The 21,721-nt window shown below is 43.7% G+C and overlaps 1 protein-coding gene across 2 annotated transcripts in view; it reads right to left on the bottom strand.

Moving 5' to 3' along the window:
• Window positions 1-8,625: 8,625 nt before the first annotated feature.
• Window positions 8,626-21,721, bottom strand: part of LOC124550848 (protein lin-52 homolog) — a 65,224-nt gene continuing 52,128 nt past the window's right edge. For both annotated transcript variants that reach the window (XM_047125578.1, XM_047125577.1), the window contains exon 4: window positions 8,626-10,153. In XM_047125578.1, the coding sequence (XP_046981534.1) occupies window positions 10,014-10,153 (140 nt within the window). In that variant the 3' untranslated portion in view covers window positions 8,626-10,013. The remainder of the gene's footprint in view (window positions 10,154-21,721) is intronic.

Genomic DNA, 21,721 nt, shown 5'->3' with positions numbered 1-21,721 from the left:
CATTCCTGTCAATTGTTCCCTTATACTCTCCCTTGAACTCTGTACAACCTCTGGTTTAGTCAGTTTATCCAGGTCCCATCTTCTTAAATTCCCAACTTTTTGCAGTTTCTTCAGTTTTAATCTACAGTTCATAACCAATAGATTGTGGTCAGAGTCCACATCTGCCCCTGGAAATGTCTTAACATTTAAAACCTGGTTCCTAAATCTATCTGATACCGTCTAGTATCTCAAGGATTCTTCCATGTATACAACCTTCTTTTATGATTCTTGAACCAAGTGTTAGCTGTGATTAAGTTGTGCTCTGTGCAAAATTCTACCAGACGGCTTCCTCTTTCATTTCTCTCCCCAATCCATATTCACCGACTATGTTTCCTTCTCTGCCTTTTCCTACTCTCGAATTCCAGTCACCCATGACTATTAAATTTTCGTCTCCCTTCACTATCTGAATAATTTCTTTTATCTCATCATACATTTCATCAATTTCTTCATCATCTGCAGAGCTAGTTGGCATATAAACTTGTACTACTGTAGTAGGCATGGGCTTCATGTCTATCTTGGCCACAATAATGTGTTCACTATGCTGTTTGTAGTAGCTTACCCACACTCCTATTTTTTTATTCATCATTAAACCTACTCCTGCATTACCCTATTTGATTTTGTATTTATAACCCTGTATTCACCTGACCAGAAGTCTTGTTCATCCTGCCACCGAACTTCACTAATTCCCACTATATCTAACTTTAACCTATCCATTTCCCTTTTTAAATTTTCTAACCTACCTGCCCGATTAATGGATCTGACATTCCACGCTCCGATCCGTAGAACGCCAGTTTTCTTTCTCATGATAACGACGTCCTCTTGAGTAGTCCCCGCCCGGAGATCCGAATGGGGGACTATTTTACCTCCGGAATATTTTACCCAAGAGGATGCCATCATCATTTAACCATACAGTAAAGCTGCATGCCCTCGGGAAAAATTACGGCTGTAGTTTCCCCTTGCTTTCAGCCGTTCGCAGTACCAGCACAGCAAGGCCATTTTGGTTAGTGTTGCAAGGCCAGATCAGTCAATCATCCAGACCCCTGCAACTACTGAAAAGGCTGCTGCCCCTCTTCAGGAACCACACGTTTGTCTGGTCTCTCAACAGATACCCCTCCATTGTGGTTGTTGTGGTTGCACGTACGGTACGGCCATCTGTATCGCTGAGGCTCGCAAGCCTCTCCATCAATGGGAAGGTCCATGGTTCATGGGGGTATGAAAAAAATAAATAAATAAGAACGTATCTAATTTTATAAAAGGAAAATTCAATTCAGGAAAGTATAAAATTGTGTGACATTACAGCTAGCCATTACTTACCTTAGAGGTGATGAAATTCTTAAGTACTGGCGATACACACACACAAAATTACAAAAATTTTCCCTAGCTTTGGCAAGTATTTAATTTGAGCGATGTTAGAAAGGAAGAAACTAGACTACTTTGTCAAATATTTTTTATACACTTATTTTAGCTAAACTGTGAACTACAATGTCACAACATTTAATGAACGCATACATTTCTTCATCTCTTCATATTTTCACTAAGAAAGTTCAGACATCTATAAACTTCATTCTCTGATGATAGTTGCCTATAAATTCGAGCTTTGCTACACTCCAAACTGTCAGTGTATGGTTATGTGACAGTTCGGTTTGCAGTTGTTAAACCTATTGTCCTAACTTCCCCTGCCGTCGAAAGTGCAGTTACTTGTGCCACTGGAATACTGTCTTTCTGGAACAAAAAAGCGTAGCCAGTGAAGGCCTTCCTATCTGATGAATCACTGGTTGAATCAGTGTTAATAATGTTATTTCTGTGGAATCTAATGAAACACCTGCAGAACCTCAGTTCGGTGGATACCATAAAACTCCTAAGTCAGTGTTAAGTTTAATGAGTTATTGCAGTATTAACTTTTTTACAGCTATAATCTCTTATCGTATGAGATGTTGATATTCTACCCTCAGTTATGTATGCATCATTATTGACTGATTGGTATTCAACATTGTCACTCATTCTAGTGATGAAATTGTCATTACACGTAGTGTTTCTTCCACATTCTCTTCTGTAGGTTCAGCCTCTTGGATGTATCTATGTCAGTATCTTTATCACAGTTCTGTGATTTTACTCTTAATGGTGTTTGTGTCAACATCAGCTACCTCATACTCTTTTCTCACAACAGCCAACATAACATGGGAATTTATGTGTTAGTTGGTGGGCTCAATATTCTCATACAGTGTATACAGTGAAACCTCTTTATGACATTCCTCCACATATTATTTCCCTTTCCATCTTTTCTGGTCCCAACCAAAAGCCCATACACACAATGCTAGTTTCCTCTTTACGACACTCATATTTTGGGAATCACTAACCAGTTATTTCTCTGTTTATAGCATTTAAGCCACTGATGTAGGTGCTTCGTTTTCTGTTCTGTGGTGGATTTGCACAGGCTCCAAAAGGCCAAGCTCAGTGTGTGTCACACATCAGCATCAGCATCAGTGCCCGAGTTACATGAGATGTGTCGCACATCGTGCTTGTCGTTTGTCTCATTGGTGCTTTCTTTTTGTTTTGCTTTTTGTGTAAGCAAATTGTGAACATCTGTACAGTTAGTTTAACACTGTGTGCCTACTACACGATACACCTGAGGTGCGCCCATGCATACATCTTCGGAACTGCAGACTGGCTCATGTCGACCAATTATGTGGTTCACACAAAATATTCCTGTTGTGAATGCAGGCATGCACACTAGATGGAATAGTGCTTGAATACGTAAGGGGAACAAGTGATTTTGGTTTTTTTTTGTCATTCATTTAAATAAAAATCTGACAAGTGAGTTCAACACTTCTTTTAAGTAATATTCTCTTAAGTAGCTATTACTGAATTATGTTATTGCTATTCTGAAATATCGTTAAACTTTTGTATTATGACACTTGTTTGGTCAATATTATTTTATCTAAATTTATAACAATAATAGAAATAACAGGAAGGAGCAATATGTAAGATAAGGGAAAGGCAACTACTCACCTTCTATACAAAGGATCGATGTGTGGAGCATAGAAACACTGAAAAGAAACAGCATTCATACTAGCTTTTGCGCATTTGTTGTTGTTCCAGCAGTAGTACAAACAACCACGCAGGTTTTACAATTTACTGTAGTATATCCTCAGTAAAATTTTACTCTACTTTTATTATCAACTGGAAGTCTTCCTCTTTAGTGTTTTCCTCCATACAATGTTCACAATTTGTGGACCCTTAAAAAAAATGTTATGCAGAGGTTTCACTGTATCAGATTTTGTACCTGACCGTATCTCCAAAGAATCTATCAGTTGTTTTGGCAGGTAACCTACTGATAATATAGGCAGCTGTCATTGTTTCCTGTCCAGAACATGATTTTGCTCACAGTGTCAACATTTCTTGATGATAAAAAAAGTAATGAGGTCAGGCCATTTGTCTGTTTAAACCACTGTCATAGAACTCTTGCTCCAATTCCAAAATACCTCCTTAACTGTAGGTGGGTCTTTCACATTTATAATTGAATCCAATAGGGTCATTCCACGTCAATTCAACCAATTTGAGAAAATGTTCCAGCTGATATTTTGCTGAAATTTAGCACACCAATGCTACCAAGTGTGGAACATTCGTGTACATAATTTTAGTTTCCCCTGCCAATTAGTTCCAGAATTATGGCTTGTGAAAGAAGGTGGCATGACCTGGAAATTGCAACCCGCATCTGGCAATCTATCTTCAGACCCAACCTCAGGTCTTAATTACTTTGGAACTATCCCGCACAGTCCAGTGAAATTTTTACAACCCAGTAACATCAACTTAGAGAACACACTCAATGAATAAAAACACCAACAACATATTTCAGGGAAAATAATAAATTCCAAAATGTGATTAAAAAAATGTAATATGTCAAAAGGTACATATTGTAGACGCCCTCTATGCCAAATATAATTCACTCAAAAAGAGTATAAATTTTGTTGTGGTAAGCTTAATGTGGCCTAAACACACACAGAACTCATCTTGCCCATATCCATAACACAAACAGTTACATGCACACACAAATTCAAAAATTACCTGAAAGACGTGGATTTTCTAAGTGTGGTAGCACAAAAGGGACAAGTGATATCCAAGCCAAATTTCAAACACTGCATAAGTAGACCATAATATATGTGGCAAAATTTCAACTTGTTGCAAGGCATTTGTGTACAATAAAAATTGAGAGATGTATTTTATTTGGTTACGTTTCTTTTAACATGATTTAGCAAGTAATAGTGATGATGCAGACCGCTTGTTTCAGATAAAGCTGCAGCAATTGTTGGGAACCATTAGGCAACAGAAAGTTAAACAATAGTTTTCAGGGTCAGAACGAGTCATTGTTAGGCAGGAACAACAAAGGAAACAATTACAAGTTACTCATGTTTTTAAGATTCTAGTTCAGACTGGTCAATACTGTTGTGGAAAGTCAGTATGGAGGCAGAAGAGTGTACTAGTGGTGCTTTTGTTCAAACAAGTTGCAATATTGGTAGAGCACAAGCATCTGAATGTCATAAAACAACATATGGAACAAAATGTGGCATTCACTTTGTACTGTATGATCTGGATTAATCGGACCAACATTTGTTGCTATAGAGATCCGGGATACGCCCTATGGGCACAAGAACTACAGTTCCAGGAAACTTAAGTGTTTCTGGATAAGTATTCTTTCCTACAAAGAAGTTGTTTTGATCCATTTCGGATTCATAAGAAGACAGTGAAGTGTAGCCTCAGAGAAATTGATATAAAATCAGTATTTAAAGTGAATCAGTGCATGGGACTTAACATGAAACCACGACAAGTTATGTTCCAGGTGTGTACACTGCTAAAAAATGAATATTCTGATAATTTACATGACAGTGACGAAGAGTATCAGCCACCTACAACCAGTGGATGAGCAATAAAATACTTTAGTGACTGCTCTTGGTTTGTCTCCCATGAAGACACACAAAGTTGGGAAAAGAGAAAGGCTCAGCTATGGTAGAAGGAAACTACAAGAAGCTCAAATGGAATTAAAACACAAAATAGTTCACACACGAATGGTGGAAGAGGAAGAACTATCTGCTCCAAAGGAACAGAAATCATGCCAGAAATGCTCTGATTTGGACAAAATTGTGCATGATTTGAAAGAAAAATGTGTCATATCCACATCCCAGAGAAAAGTAGCTATTCTTACACTTGCACCTTCCAGCTGGTCTGTTGACTACACTGCAAAGGAATTCAATGTTTCTACATATATGGTAAAGCAAGCTAGGAAAATAAAAGCAACCCAAGGAGTGCTTCCACAACTTCAGCGGGCTCAGGGTAAACAATTGAATTCAGAAATAAAGGTGCTAATGTCAGAGTTTTATGAAAATAATGACTACAGCTGAATAATGCCTGGAAAAAAAAAAGACTATGTAATGGTGAAAATGGGAAATGTACGTGTACAGATGCAAAAAAGACTGTTGCTATGCAACATTCATAACTATATGTAGAATTCAAGGAAAAGTATCCCAATACCAAAGTAGGTTTAATTATCTTTTTTCAATCTTCAGCCAAAATGGGTTGTGCCTATAAATGCAAGGGGCACACACAATGTTTGTGTATGTGAGACCCATCAAAATGCTAAGCTGTTTGCTGCTATAAAGGATTCTGGTCTGGATTACAAAGGTGCAATGAAGCTGCTAGTGCGTGACATCAGTTTCTACCAGTGCATGATACACAGGTGTGAAAAGTGTCCTGGTAAGGCAAATCGTGCCAAACACATGAATAACAAACTGTTTCATGAACTCCTTATGGATGGACGGTGATCTTGTTTCTTATAAATAATGGACACACACGGATCGCACAAGTCTAGAAACAAAGCAAAGTACAGTGGAAGATTTTGTCAAAAAACAGAAACTGACTACACACAGCAACAGCACAATCGGCTTATCTCTAGTTTTGTAAGGATAGTTTGAAACAAGATGAAACAGTAGACTTTTCTGAAAATTATGCATTTATAGGTCAAGATGCCATCCAAGGATATCATTGGGACAACAGTCAAGCAACTCTCCACCCATTTGCAATTTACTATAGAGGGAATCAGGTGACGTGTCTGTGATGAACTTATGCGTTTTTAGTGACTGTTTAATTCATGATGATGCCATTGCAGTTCATGCCCACATTCGCACTGCCATGGCATATGTGAAAAACAAGTTGCCTCACATACATTTTGCGAAATACTTCAGTGATGGGGCAGCCAGTCAGTAGAAAAACTGTAAAAATCTCAAATTTATGCATGCATTACCATGATTTTCAGATTCACTCATAATGGGATTTTTTCAAAACAAGACATGGTAAAAATGTATGTGATGGTATCGGTGCGACCATTAAGCACATGGCATCACAAGCTAGTCTGCAGCACCCTACAGGTCACATTCTAGCATACAATCATTCTGTTTCAAAAGATGAGGTGAAATCAGTTGAAGAGTTGCTAAAAAGCAAACTAGAACACGTTAAAACTGTTGCAGGCACAAGGAGCCATCATCACTTCTCTCCAGCGACTCTGACAATGTGCAGATGACAAGACTGTCCGGTTATAACTGTAGGTTCATGCACAACATGTGTCTTCAGTGTGTGTGACTCAGGATTCAGAAGCAAAAGCAGCAACATACAACCAGGTTGCTATGTTATTGTTGTTTATGATGACAAATAGTACTTAGATTGTGTAGCAGAGTGCTGTGAAGCAGAAGGTGATGTATTTGTAAACTTCATGGCACCAGCAGGACCATCAAGATAATTCCATTGGCCACATTTGGCAGACAGGTGTTGGATTCCTTTTGAACATATTCTTATGTCAGATCCAGTTCCTACCACAGTGTCAGGAAGACAGTACAATTTGCCACTCAATGTACAGAATACAGTAGGCTAAAGTGTGGGAGAACTTCTGTTCGAAGCACAATCGACTGGTTTTTAGCAGTTAAGGTGCAGTAAACATTAATGATAGGTTGTGTTAATCTGTCTATATGTTGTTGCTTGGTGATTAAACAGTTGTGGGAGATGATAAGAAGAGGCAGAACAGTTTATGATATGTTTTTACAAAACTGTGTTGTGGAACAATGGCCACATCACCAAATACATCTGTCAGCTTCCATTGTACACAAATGTCTTGCAATAACATGCTGAAATTTGGAGATCTATCATTATGGTCTACTTATGCAGTGTGTGAAATTTGGCTTGGATACCACATGTCCCTTTCGTGCTACCACACACAAAAAATCAATGTTTTTCAGGTAATTTTTGTATTTTCGTGTGCATGTAACTCAAGTTTTTGTGATTGATATGGGCATGACGAGTTCTGTGTGTGTTTAGGCCACATTAAGCTTACCACAACAAAATTTATACCCTTTGAGTGAATTATATTTGGCATAGAGGGCACCTACAATATGTACCTTTTAACGTATTACATTTTTTTAAATCACATTTTGGAATTTTTTATTTTCCCTCAGAAATATGTTGGTGTTTTGATTCACAATGTGTGTTCTCCAAGTGTATGTTCCTGGGTTGTAAAAATTTCACTGGACTGTGTGGAATAGTTCCAAAGTTATTAAGATCTGAAGTTGGGTCTGAAGATAGATTGGTCACCTTCTTTCACAAGTCATAATTCTGGAACTAATTGGCAGGGCAAACTAATACTTTGTATGCAAGTGTTCCACACATGGTAGAATTAGTATACTGAATTTCAGTCAAATCTGAGACTGAGCTGGAGCCCCTGATTGAACTGACATGAATTGTGTGGGTACCTCTTACAGTGCCAAAGTTACTAATGCTCTAAATATACTTTTACTAAGAACTCTCACACCTCATAAGAACCACGTACAGTCGACATGGAACATTTTGGTTGGAACTTTTGAAATATCAAGTACAGAAATAGCATCAGCATATCACACCCACAACAGTGAAAGCTCCTTTCTCAGCACCAACTCAAAAGACAAAATGTTACCAGTTACTGAGCTTTTAATCACAGTGGAATAAAAACTGCAAACTACATTGCCTCTGTGAAGAAAATTTACTGGAGCTATTAGCAATAAAAGAAGAGCCATTAAAAATGGTTTAACATAATTACAGAAAATATAATCTTTCTTTACTTCTCAGATTATACAGAACATAGCCTCACAGCCAGCAAATATTTTGTTCCCTAATCTCAAGACATGCAGTGTTTTGCATTCCAATATCTAAAAGTCTCACTCCAGGCACAGAGAGAGAATATGTGCCATGTACCACTCTTACAGGCACAACATATTGTTGAACTTCAGGTCTTTTCTGGAAGTACCACAACCCAGTCATCCTCCAAACATATAGTTAAAGCACATTTCAAAGTTTAAGCATCTGGCTTATGAATTGTGAATTAATCCATGGTGATGCATAACTCATTTGAGTAAATGCAATCAGACAATAAAAATGAAAACTACAGTTATGTACCAAAAGGCAAAACATGGAGCAAATTGACATGCAGAATAATTGGGAAAGAAGGAAGAACATACATGGAAAGGTAGTGCGCATTAAAAGAAGATATCCAACATCAAGAGAGAAAACAACTTATGAAAAATCTGGTCATTATTTATTTTATATCTATGCAAGAATTAACATTACTTACACTTTCAAATGATAGCTCCAATATAAAATGTTTACTATTCTTTTATAATGGTAACCTTTAATGACAAATGTTTACATTTAAAGGCACATAATTAGCAACATTATTACGCATACTACACAACTGCAGATTCACTACTAAACTTTACTCAGTTGATGTTGCTATTCCAGCACTAACTGAAATGTGATTACTGGAAACAATCCATACCATAGCAATTCTGTACATGGGCCCACTAGTCAACACACAGTGGGCTGCATTTACAACTTTAACAGTCATTAAAGAAAAACTATAAAGCAGCTCAAACTGGATTGCTATTCGCCATATGGCAGAGATCTTCAGAGTCACCCGGACAACAACAAAGATGTCAAACAAGTAAGCTAACTCACACACATGATCGCAGTCTAGCTGCAGAGGCTAGTCTGGCCTTTACAACAAGAGATTAAAGGTTTCCTCCCCCCATGAGTGTACATGTGTATGCTATCTAATGCCAATGAAGGCCTTTTTTTTTGGCCGAAAGCTTACGTTTTTTAATAATCTTTCTGTTCTGCCTATCTGTTACTTGGCATCTGCTATATGGTGAGCAGCAATCTATCCTTTCCAAAATATTGTCATTATTCCATGCTGGACTTCCTATTGTTTGAAGCTCAAACTACTTATCTCCTTTTTAAATTACAAAAAAGGGAAGGGAGATAATTAGGAAAAATGTAAGAACAGATTACCATAAGTTAATGGAACTTTGCTTATTGGTTTTCTTAAACATAACTGTAGCAAATTCTTCTGTGACATGAAAAAAATAACAAAACAACCTGACAGTGCTGCAAGTATGCACAGCCCAGATATTTGTGGCACACAGACATAACATTCCTGGTAGTATGAGAACATATTAAATGTAACATGACATTTTAAATTGAATCTTTCAAGTTAGCTGCTAACAGTAATATAATAAAACAATTAGCAGCTAAAGTGGAAGATTCAATATAAAATGTCATATGACAATGCATTTCATTTCATGCAGCTGACCCAACTGTACAAAAAAATAAAGGTCGTTCTGTTGCAATGACCAACTGCAGATCCTAATATTAGTCTAGTCACATCATCCAGGGGACAGTGAAAGAAAACTGCTGGAAATGACATGTCACATTGAAAAGGACATCAAAAGTGCAACAATTGATGAGATTTATATCTGTATAAAATAAATGAATAATTAAACCTTTCCCTCATTTTCTCTAGATGGTAAATTATATAATCAGGCTAATTTGGGGACACAAAAATTTTATCCACACATTTTGCTTTACTCCTTGAAACTGTATGATAATGATAGCAAGCACAAGTGCTAATGCTGACTGCGACTGAGGATGTTCAGGTACTTCCCACGTGTCATCTCCTTCGCTTCCTGGAGTCCCAGCTCATATGCTATATCGTGTAGTTTCTTCACTTCTCCAATGAGGCTGGCAGCAGTAAGGCTGCCAAATTCTGAAACATTTTTTGAATACAAATCAGTAAAAAAAAAGGGTCTCATTTTGAACTGCAATTGCAGCAAATACTGTAGAAATTTTAAAGTTTGCCACATGATGCAGACAGCACCAGGGAACACTTTAAAAAATTTGTTTACTACACACAAAACTAGGAAATACCAGGTGGCACAAGGAAATGGAAAAATTTGAAGTAAATCTCACAAAAGTGACAAATTAATTTACAAATTTTATTGTTGAACTTAACTATGCCGAGATTTGGCATAACACTGAAATATTTCCAGGGGAATTGCAATGATTTCTTAGAAACTGATCCCTGTAAGAAATATGGTAACCCGCAGTCTTGTCCATCCTAAACAGAAATTATGGGATGGTAACAGAGAGTGTTGAACAGTCAGCTGCACTGCTAATCGAAACACTGCTTCGTTTTGACAAAGACGAGACAGAAGATCAGCATAGATTATGAACTACATTAGCGGAAAACTATAGAAACAATAAGCTTGTGTCCTTTTGCAGCAGAAGAAATTAGGCAGATAATTCTCAGGCAGATAAAAGAAAAATCTCCAGGACCAGATGTGATCCCTGCCAAAATCAAAGACTACTGGAAAGGATATACCCTCACCAATACAGATTTAGCAGAGCCGAGTCAAGTGAACACACAGTTAACCCATTGGCTCATACAGCCAGTTCACAGATTTAAAGTCCGTTCTTACACTGCCAGCCGAGAGAGAGACCGAGCAGCTGTAGCTGCTGCTTAGTGCTCCTTCTCAATACACCACATACCATTGGAAAGCTGAAAAACTGATGTATTTCTTTAAATATTTTGCGAGTTATAAGCAACTGTTTTCAGGTTTTGTTACAAAGGTAGGAGCATGTGGAATAAGTTAACAGCTTGCAATGCGGCTTCCCGGAAACCTAGAGATATGGAATCTACCTGATGCCCTTCATCCATAGCTCTTAGTATGAGAAAAGGGAAAGCAGAGTTGTGCAAAAGTGATGCTTTCTAAAACCGTGCCAATTCGTAGACACAAGCTTTTCAATCACAAGAAATTTTGCTATATTCAAACTGAGAAAATGTTCAAGGATGCTGTGGCAAACAGAAGTTAGGGATATTTGATTCTAATTTTGCGCGTCCGTTTTTACCCTTCTTATATACTAGAGTCACCTGCATTATTTTTTACTCATTTGGGACTTTGTGCTGGGCGAAAGATTCATGATGAAGGCAAGCTAGGTTGGTTGGTTGGTTTGTTTAAAGGCGGGAGTAGGGACCAAACTACGAGGTCATCGGTCCCTTGTTCCTAATAAAACAATGCTACAAGTCTGAGAATACAACAGACGAAACATATAACACAAAACTGAGCGGAAAAGCAACAAGAACGAAGGGAAGGCAATGAACACTGAAAGAAACAAAAGAGGACAAGAAAACAACAGAGTAAAACATGAAAGCAGATTACAGTGGCTGGCCAACTATGAGAATAAAAAGGGAAAGCCAGACACTCTGCAACACATTAAAACCTCCGCCCTAAAAGCACTAGGGTGGAGGACACAGAGGGACAAAGGACATGCGCTAAAACCTACATAGAAGTATAAAATGTAAAACTAAAACTGCTGTGGAGGCATTGTCGCCCAACACCGAAGGCAGGGTGCTGGGAAAGTTAAAAAGTCTGCCGCAGAGCAGGCGAAAGTGGGCAGTCCAGCAAGAGGTGGACAACTTTCATTTGGGAGCGACACTGAGGTGGGTCCTCGCGAAGGAGTAGCTAACCATGCATTAGCCACATATGGCCAATGTGGAGCTGGCAGAGGACATCTCATTCCCTGCGAAAGACGTGCAGTTTGTTGTGCGTGCTGTTATGCCTATCTTCAGAAGCGTTTCCGCGTCGCCTGTCAGCAAGTTCATTGCCGGGGATTCCGACGTGTCCTGGGGTCCACACAAACACAACGGAACGGTGGGATTGTTCCAGGACATAGATGGACTCCTGAATTTACAATACTAGAGGGCGGCGAGGGTAGCACTGGTGAATAGCTTGTAGGCGCTCAATGAGTCAGTACGCAGGAGAAACGACTCGCCAGGGCATGAGCGGATGTACTCAAGCGCACGAGATACGGCCGCCAGGTCTGCAGTGAAAACACTGCAGCCAACTGGCAAGGAGCGCTGCTCAATATGTCCTCCATGAACATATGTGAAGCCTACGTGACCCTCAGCCATTGAGCCATCGGTGTAAATCACTTCAGAGCCCTGGAACACATCAAGAATCGAGAGGAAGTGACAGCGGAGAGCGGCGGGGTTAACTGAGTCCTTAGGGAGATACAGAAGGTCCAGACGAAGCTGCAGCCGAAGCGTACACCATGGAGGCGTCTGTGAACGGACCGCAAGTAGAGGTGGTAAAGAGAAGGACTCCAGTTCGAAGAGAAGGGACCGCATGGGAACCGCAATCGTTAGCCCCGATCTGGGCCACCAATGTGGGAGATGGACTGCCACAGGTGGGAAAAGGAGACTGTGCACGTCTGATCTGCAGTGGAGGGACACCAGCCTCCACCGGTACACTGGTCACCGGACTCGTCCTAAAAGCTCCTGTCGCTAATCAAACCCCACAGTGGTGCACAGGGTTGAGTAAATGCAATGCTGAAGGTGCTGCCAAACCATAAACCACACTCCCATAGTCAATTCGGGATTGAACAAAGGCTCTGTAGAGCTAAAACATCTTACAGCGATCTGCACCCCAATTGGTGTTGCTCAGGCAACGGAGGGCATTGAGGTGCTGCCAGCACTTCGGTTTAAGCTGACGAAGATGAGGGAGCCAAGTCAATCTAGTGTCGAAAACGAGTCCTAGGAATTGATATGTCTCCACTACAGTGAGTGAATCGTCATCAAGGTAAAGTGCGGGTTCCGGATGAATGGTACGGCACCGACAGAAATGCACAACACATGACTTTGTGGCTGAAAACCGGAAGCCTTGGCCTAGAGCCCATGACTGCACCTTGTGGATGGTTCCCTGAAGGCGCCGCTCAGCAACAACAGTACTGGAGCAGCAGTACGAAATGCAGAAGTCTTCTGCATACGGAAAAAGTGAGACAGAGGGCCCGACAGCTGCTGCTAGACCGTTAATGGCCACTAAAAATAAAGAGACACTGAGTACAGAGCCCTGCGGGACTCCTTTCTCTTGGATATGGATGGAACTGAGGGAATCACCAACTTGGACACGGAAAGTACGGAGCGATAGGAAGTTTTGGATAAAAATTGGGAGTGGTCCCCAGAGACCCCACTCATACGATGTGGCAAGGATATGACGTCGCCAAGTCGTGTCTTATGCTTTACTAGGTGTTGCCGTCTGGAAAAGGCTTTTCGGATGGCAGATGCGATGGGCACAATATTATCAGTGGTAGAGTGACACTGGCAAAAGCCGCCCTGATATGGATCCAGCAAGCCACTTGACTCGCGGACCCAACCCAACCGCTGACATACCATACGTTCCAGCAGCCTACAAACAACATTGGTGAGGCTGATGGGCCGACAGCTATCCACATCAAACCCGTTTTTACAGGGTTTGAGCACCGGAATGATGGTGCTCTCCCGCTATTGGGATGGAAAGACGCCATCGCACCAGAGCCGGTTGAAGATGACGAGATGTCGCTTGTAGTCAGATGAGAGATGTGTAATCATCTGGCTGTGGATGCGATCAGGCCCAGGAGCTGGGTTGGAGCAATGTCCAAGGCCACTGAGGAGCTCCCACTCTGTCAATAGGGGTCGAACTTCTGTGCGCTGAATTGAGCTCGTGTCCGCTTAGAGACTGCTGGTATTTCACCACCAGCAAGAGATGATGGACTACGCTTCATTGTGTGTCATCCACCCTGATGCCACCCACTCCGACCAGGGGCCCCCCCACGAACACCACCGAGCAGCAGTCAAGGCCACCTGGCAGGATGGCCATTGCCGGGAGCCCCAATGCCCCAGGGGGATGAGCATCTACCCCTTGGCATACACTGGGAGTTAACAGTGCAGGCATCAGCAGAGTGATCCCTGTGTGGTCAGGGGTACATGGCGGTCCCACCACAACAGACTGGCAACCATGCTGGATATTGGCTGCAAAGAAATCCACGGTCTTCGTTGACACAGAAATCGACACTGCATAGCTCATGGTGGAAAACGCAACCAGGAATGTGTCCTCGCCCAAGAGATGGAGAATGGGCAGGTCTGCGATACGACAATGAGAAAGTGGGCAAAAGATCTCTTCTTGCATGTTTTGTTGAATTTTATGTGCCGTATCCATAAGATGATATAGCACATAAAATTCAACAAAACATGCAAAAAGAAAGATTTAATTCCAAGTTACATTAATGTAAAAGTTAAAAACAGTTCTACAGTGGCACAAAAGTCGAAATCATTTGCAGAACGATATTGGTTACTACATGAAATTAAGATGCACTATTCGAAAAAACAGCACCTAAACATGATGCTCTATGAGACTCATCTAGAACTGGCAAAAGGCGTAGGAAACGCCGCAGTCTTCATGGCACTAGTAGAAAAAACTGAACACAACACATACACAACAATGAAACATTTACAAAACAAACACACAGAAAATAACGAAACTGACAGTAAAAAAGACGCAAAAATACATTTACATTTTAAATGTGAAAACACATGAACACCAACACACATTCCATCCACACTCAGTTAACCTAAAGAGACAGAACTACATGAAAATGAAAAAATGCTCTTGGAAAAAGTTGGTTGGTTGGTTGTTTGAGGTTAAAGGGACCAAACAGCAAGGTCATCAGTCCCTTGTTTCAAATAGACTCCATTCTGCTAACGGGACATCTCAGTATAGTCAGAAAAATAAAACAGAAAAAGGGGAAACGTAAAAGGGCAGTCACGTTGTCATTAGTAAAAACAAATGAAGGAAGTTGGCAAGAGAACGGACCCAACACTATGCTGAAGCAGCATAGGCAAGACCACCTGTGACTTAAAAGGTACAACTGCTATAATGCAGAAAGTACGGATGGGAATAGAAAAACTAACCAAGCCTTAAAAAGAAGGGGTAAAAACAGAGTAAAAGGGAAAGAATAGAGGATTCCGGTCAGGGAGGTGAATCGGGAATCTCTGAACACTGCCTACAGTGGGAGACACCCAAACACTCACCGCCCCGCCCCAACACCAGAGGGAGATTAAAAACTTTAAAACTGAGAATAAAAACCACTCTCCCGGAGGAAACCTAGAACCAGAGAGACCATCCGGGAATCGTCAGCCAACATCAAAGGTAAAGTGTGGGGGAGTCTGTACTTAGCACGCAGAGCCAAAAGAAGGGGGCATTCAACCAAAATGTGGGCCACTGACTGGAAGGCTCCACAACCACATAGCGGGGGTGGCTCATCACGCAAAAGGAAACCATGGGTCAGCCTGGTATGGCCAATGCGGAGACGACACAGTGTGGTCGAGTCCTTGCGGGAGAGGCTAAAGGAAGAACGCCATGGGCCTGGATTCACCTTAATGGCACGAAGTTTATTAGACAGTGGAGTAGCCTCCCAAGAATTGGCCCATGACTGTGCAAAGTGGGATTTGATGTGAAGCCGTAAATCCGCTGCAGGAGGGGTTACAGAAAACGGGGGGTAAGTAACTGCTCCCCCAGCCAAACGATCAGCGAGCTCATTACCCGGGATACCCACATGGCCCGGGACCCATAGGAAATCAATGGAACAAGCAGCACGGTGAAGATCAGCGAGATGGTCATGGATGGCAGAGACCAAGGGATGGCGCGAAAAACACCAGTCAATAGCAACAAGGCCACTCAACGAGTCCGTACATAACAAAACGCGGTTGTGTTGGGATTGTTTAATAAAGGTAAGGGCCCGGGAAATTGCCATCAATTCCGCAGTAAACACCCCACATGAGGGTGGCAGTAGATGATTTTCCGTTCCAACAAAGGACGTGAAGGCATACCCAACATGATCAGCAGATTTAGAGCCATCAGTGTAAAAAACAACAGCATCCCGAAACTCCCATAAAATTTGGCGGAAAAAGGAACGGAACACCACCGGGGGGATGGAATCTTTCTTACCGCGGCGGAGATCCATCCGAATTCGAGGCCGAGGAACTAACCAAGGAGGGGTGGAGGGGAGGGAGCGAGGAAGACAGGACAAAGAAGGAAGCCGAAAATCACGGGTAAGAGACGCAAGGCGCAGCCCAACCGGTAAACCCGAACGAGGGCGGGAGTCAGGCGGGCGACGTCCATGGTCTGGGAATAGGATAGAATAGGAAGGATGAGCGGGAGAAGAACGGATAGTAAGGGCATAAGACACCAGAAGCTGGGACCGCCGAACAGAAAGGGGGGGGATCCCAGCTTCAACCAGGAGACTATCAACAGGGCTCGTAGGGAATGCACCGGTGGCCAAACGGATACCACGATGGTGGACTGGATCCAGCACGTGCAGCGTGGAAGGAGCAGCTGAACCATAAACTTGACAACCATAGTCCAAACGTGACAGAACTAGAGCACGATAAAGACGGAGGAGGAGGGAACGGTCCGCACCCCAAGAGGAGTGGGCAAGGAAGCGAAGGACATTGAGTTTTCGGAAACATGCTACCTTCAGGAGTCTGATATGGGGCAGCCAAGTGAGCTTGTTGTCGAAAAGAAGACCTAGGAAACGAAACTGTGGAACCACAGGCAATCTTTGTGCAGCGAGATAGAGCTCTGGATCAGGGTGGACCGTAGTACGGCGACAGAAGTGGACCACCCGCGATTTTAAAGGAGAGAATTGAAACCCGTGTGAGAGGGTCCATGCAGAGGCACGCCGTATAGCCACCTGGAGCTGCCGTTCTGCAGATGGCATCGAGGAGGAACTAACCCAAATGCAGAAATCATCCACATACAGGGCAGGGGCGACCAAGGGACCGACAGAGGCCACAAGTCCATCGATAGCAATGAGGAAAAGAAGGACACTCAAGACAGAACCCTGTGGGATGCCCGTCTCCTGGGTCCGTGGAGAACTAAAAGCAGTACCAACTCGAACTCTGAATGACCGATGGATCAGGAACTGGCGGATAAAAATCGGGAGTGGGCCCCGAAGACCCCACTGATGAAGGGTTAGTAAGATGTGATGGCGCCAGGCCGTGTCATAGGCCTTGCGAAGGTCAAAAAACACTGCAACCAAATGGCGGCGCTGGGAAAAAGCCTGCCGAACTGCGGATTCCAAGCGAAGCAAATGATCGATTGGAGATCGTCCCTCTCGAAAGCCACACTGGTAAGGGGACAATAGATCCCGAGATTCGAGGACCCAAGTGAGCCGACGGGCTACCAGCCGTTCAAGTAACTTACAACCAACATTGGTCAAACTAATTGGCCGATAGCTGTCAACAGATAGGGGGTTCTGACCAGGCTTAAGGACAGGAACCACAATGCTATCCCTCCACTGAGAAGGGAAGTCACCCTGGAGCCAGATACGGTTAAACACCCGAAGAAGATGGTGCCGTTGTGGAACACTGAGATGTTGAAGCAGCTGGTTATGAATGGAATCTGGGCCAGGGGCCGTATCATGAGAAGAAGATAGAGCAGAAAGAAATTCCCATTCAGTGAAAGGTTCGTTGTAAGATTCTGACTCACAAGTGGTGAAACATAAGGTGACAGCTTCAGCCTGCTGTTTTTGATGAAGGAAAGCAGCTGGATAGGAGGCCGAAGCTGATGCCACTGCAAAATGGGTCGCAAGATGTTCTGCGAGAACTAATGGGTCCGTACAAATGCCATCTGGGAGGTGAAGGCCTGGGAGGGTGGACTGCCGATGGCAACCTTGGAGAGAGCGAAGTGTAGCCCATACCCGTGACAGAGGGACAGTGGAACCAAGGGAAGAAACGAATCGTTCCCAACATATCCGTTTGCTCTGTTTAATTAAATAACGGGCTTTAGCGTGAAGGCGCTTAAAGGTAGAAAGGCTGGCTACAGATGGGTGCCTCTTAAAGTGTTGCAAAGCTCGACGGCGATCACGGATGGCAATGGCAATGGCCGTACTCCACCACGGGACTTGCCGACGACGAAATTGTCCAGATGAGCGCGGGACAGCAAGGTTAGCAGCGCGAACAATCGCGGCAGACACGTCACGTAGGACGTCATCAATACAACCCAACAAAGAGGGAGAAAACTCGACCTGTGCAGTATATAGAGGCCAATCGGCGCGGTGGAAAGACCAACGAGGTAACCTGTCCATCGGGGAGCGGGAAGGGAGCGTGATAATCAACGGGAAATGGTCACTATCACAAAGGTCGTCGTGTGGCGACCAGTGTAATGAAGGGAGGAGAGAGGGAGAAGAAAGAGAAAGATCAATGGCAGAAAAGGTACCATGACCAGCACTGAAATGAGTAGGGGAGCCATCATTAAGAAGGCATAGGTCGTGGTCTGCAATAAATTGGTCTATAAGAAGACCTCGTCTAGATGGAAAGGCACTGCCCCACAAAGGATGATGAGCATTAAAATCCCCAAGGAGGAGGAAGGGAGGAGGAAGTTGCTGAAGAAGGGTGGTTAAGGCAGCAGGTGTAAGAGTCCTGTCAGGAGGGAGATAAAGATTGCATACTGTGACTGCAGAGTCTAAGTGGACCCTAACAGCAACCGCTTCCAATGTAGTGTGGAGAGGAATCCACGTGCTAGCAATGTCTGTACGGACCAACGTACAAACGCCACCAGAAGCCCGCAAGGGTCCGACCCGATTTCGACAGAAAACACGGAACCCACGGAGGGTCGGTGAGTGAGCATCAGTAAAATGAGATTCCTGGAGAACCACACAAGCTGCTGAGTAGGACGAAAGAAGGGATTTCAATTCCGGAAGGTGACGATAGTAGCCATTACAATTCCACTGGAGAACCACAGAACGATGGTTTAAATGAGGGCTGAACACGCTAAATCCAGTCATACCGCCGGGTCCCCACCCGTCACCGACAAGGAGGGGGCGACATCCATAAACGACAGGTCAGAATCCGGTTGTGAAGCCGGGGAAGGGACCTCTGGTGACACCAGAGGCTCTTTGTCCCGGGACTTATGTTTCTTCTTCTTTTCAGGCTGAGATCGAGGAGGGCTGTGTGGCATAATGGAGCCAGCTGCAGCAAGATCAGGAACAGAAAGAGACCGGGTGACCGGGGGCCGATAGACCGCGGCTCTCGCGGTCGCCGCGCTGCAGCAGACCTTTGACCTGGAAGGTGCCGGGAAGGGGCATCCCGGGAGAGGCGCCCTTGACCGGCAGACGCCGAAGGAGTGGGACACTTCTCCGGCTGGGGAGGGGGAGCAGCGCCCAGAGGAGAAGGTGTGGGAGCCGCAGGGGAGGGGGGAAGGAGAGGGGTCCGGGATGGGGGTAAGGAAGGGGGAGGAAGGGATGAAGATGTAACCAAGGCGTAACTAGATGTCATGGACACAGGGTGCAATCGTGCGTATTTCTTACGGGCCTCTGTGTAGCTTAAACGATCAAGAGACTTATACTCCTGTATCTTTTTTTCTTTCTTATAGACTGGGCAATCTGCTGAACGAGGAGAATGACTACCATGACAATTTACACGTACAGGAGGGGGAACACAGGGACTCCCCTCATGGAGTGGACGTCCACAGTCACCACAGAGAGGGTCCTGGGTACAGCGAGAAGACATGTGGCCAAAACGCAAGCACTTAAAACACCGCATAGGAGGTGGGATGTACGGCTTCACATCACAGCGATAGACCATAATCTTAACTTTCTCAGGAAGGGTATCCCCTTCAAAGGCCAGGATAAAGGCACCAGTATCAATACGATTATCTTTAGGACCCTTCTGAACACGCCGAACAAAGTGAACACCCCGCCGTCCGAGATTGTCCCGAAGTTCCTCATCAGTTTGAAGGATGAGGTCTCTGTGAAAAATCACACCTTGTACCATATTTAGAGACTGGTGAGGGGTAATGGACACGGGAATTGTGCCAAGATGGGTACAGGCACGAAGGGCCGCAGATTGGGCAGCCGAAGCAGTTTTTATCAGTAACGATCCCGACCGCATCTTGCTCAGGGAGTCCACTTCGCCGAACTTGTCTTCAATGTGTTCCACAAAGAATAAAGGTTTGACACTGGTGAAAGTATCTCCATCAGTCCTGGTGCAAACTAGATAACGGGGGAAAGGTTTTGCCCCTAGACGACGCGCCTGACCCTCCTCCCAGGGGGTAGCCACGGAAGGGAAGGCCGAAGGGGCAAGAGAAGCAGCACTTGAGGAATCAGTTCCACGCAGAGAGACGGCCGCAGAAGAGCGGCCAGAGTTTTGGACCCGTATGCGTTTCATCTGCATAGCGTCCGCCCTGATACCACCCACTCCGATCAGGGGCTCTCCTCACGGGCGCCACCCAGCCACAGCAAGGGCCGTCTGGCACGGCGGCCATTGCCGGGAGTTCCGATGCTCCAGGATGACGAGCAACCACTCCAAGGCATGCATGAGGAGGTCACAGCTCAGGTATCAGAAGTGTGATCCCTGTGTGTTCAGGGGGCTCAACCAAAAGGGTACATAGCGACCCCACCACACGGGCTGGCTACCGTGCTGGCTATGCACCCTAGCATCAGACAACGACGTAAAAGAAAAGGTGGAATGTACTATGAGGGCACACGTCGGAGACACTAGGTAAGGTGCTCTTCCCCAAATGGCTCACACTACGGAAGAGAAATTTTGGAATGGAGGTCAAACCCCAGAGGGGGACCAAGGAACGCCAAAAGGAGGAGATGATTACGCAAAAAAAGCCGGAGTGTAAAACCGACAGAACCAGGAGGATAGCGGGGGCCAACATAAGCAAGGACACCAATAGAGAGAGAGGAGAGGGCGAGGGGAAAGGGGTATGGAGGGGAAAGGAGGGGAAGGGAAAGGAAAGGAAATGCAGCCCGGGAGAGAAAGAAGGCTGCAATGGCTCGGGGCCCCGTGCTCGCCACGCACGTATCCACGAAAGAGTTGTGGACCCCCTGGGGGGTCTTGGAAAAAGGTTTGAAACACTGCACCAATAGCAAAGTGAACAATCAATACATAGAAAATCTCATAGTAGAAACTGAACACATTCTTACATGTGAAGAACAACAAAATAATTGTGAAATAAACACAGGACTGACAAGAGAACTAGTAAAAGAAGAAATAAAAGGCATAATAAAACAAACACAGCAGACACACAATAAGAACAACCAAACAGAAACAGCCACTATGAAAAGGTTAAAACAAAAGTTAACAAACAATAACATATTAATAACAAGAGCAGACAAGGGAAATGTAACAGTACTCATGGATAAAGGGCAATACATCACAAAAACCAAGGAATACATAAACACCAATGCCATACAAAAACTGAAGTCAGATCCAACCACACGATTCCAGGCAAATGTGAAACAAACACAGAAACATTGAACACACACTCACAGACAAACAGAAATACTACTTAACACAGAAAAACCCACAAGCACCAACACTCCACAGTCAACCGAAAGTACATAAAGACGGAATACCAATGAGAGCTGTTATCAACTTCAAGAAAGCCCCAACATACCGCATAGCCAAACACCTCCGAAAGTTAGTTACAAAACACTATAAAGTAGAAAACAG

Source organism: Schistocerca americana, chromosome 9 (genome assembly GCF_021461395.2).
Source record: "Schistocerca americana isolate TAMUIC-IGC-003095 chromosome 9, iqSchAmer2.1, whole genome shotgun sequence".
Classification (NCBI taxonomy): Eukaryota; Metazoa; Arthropoda; class Insecta; order Orthoptera; family Acrididae; genus Schistocerca; species Schistocerca americana.
This window is presented reverse-complemented; position numbering and strand designations above follow the sequence as displayed.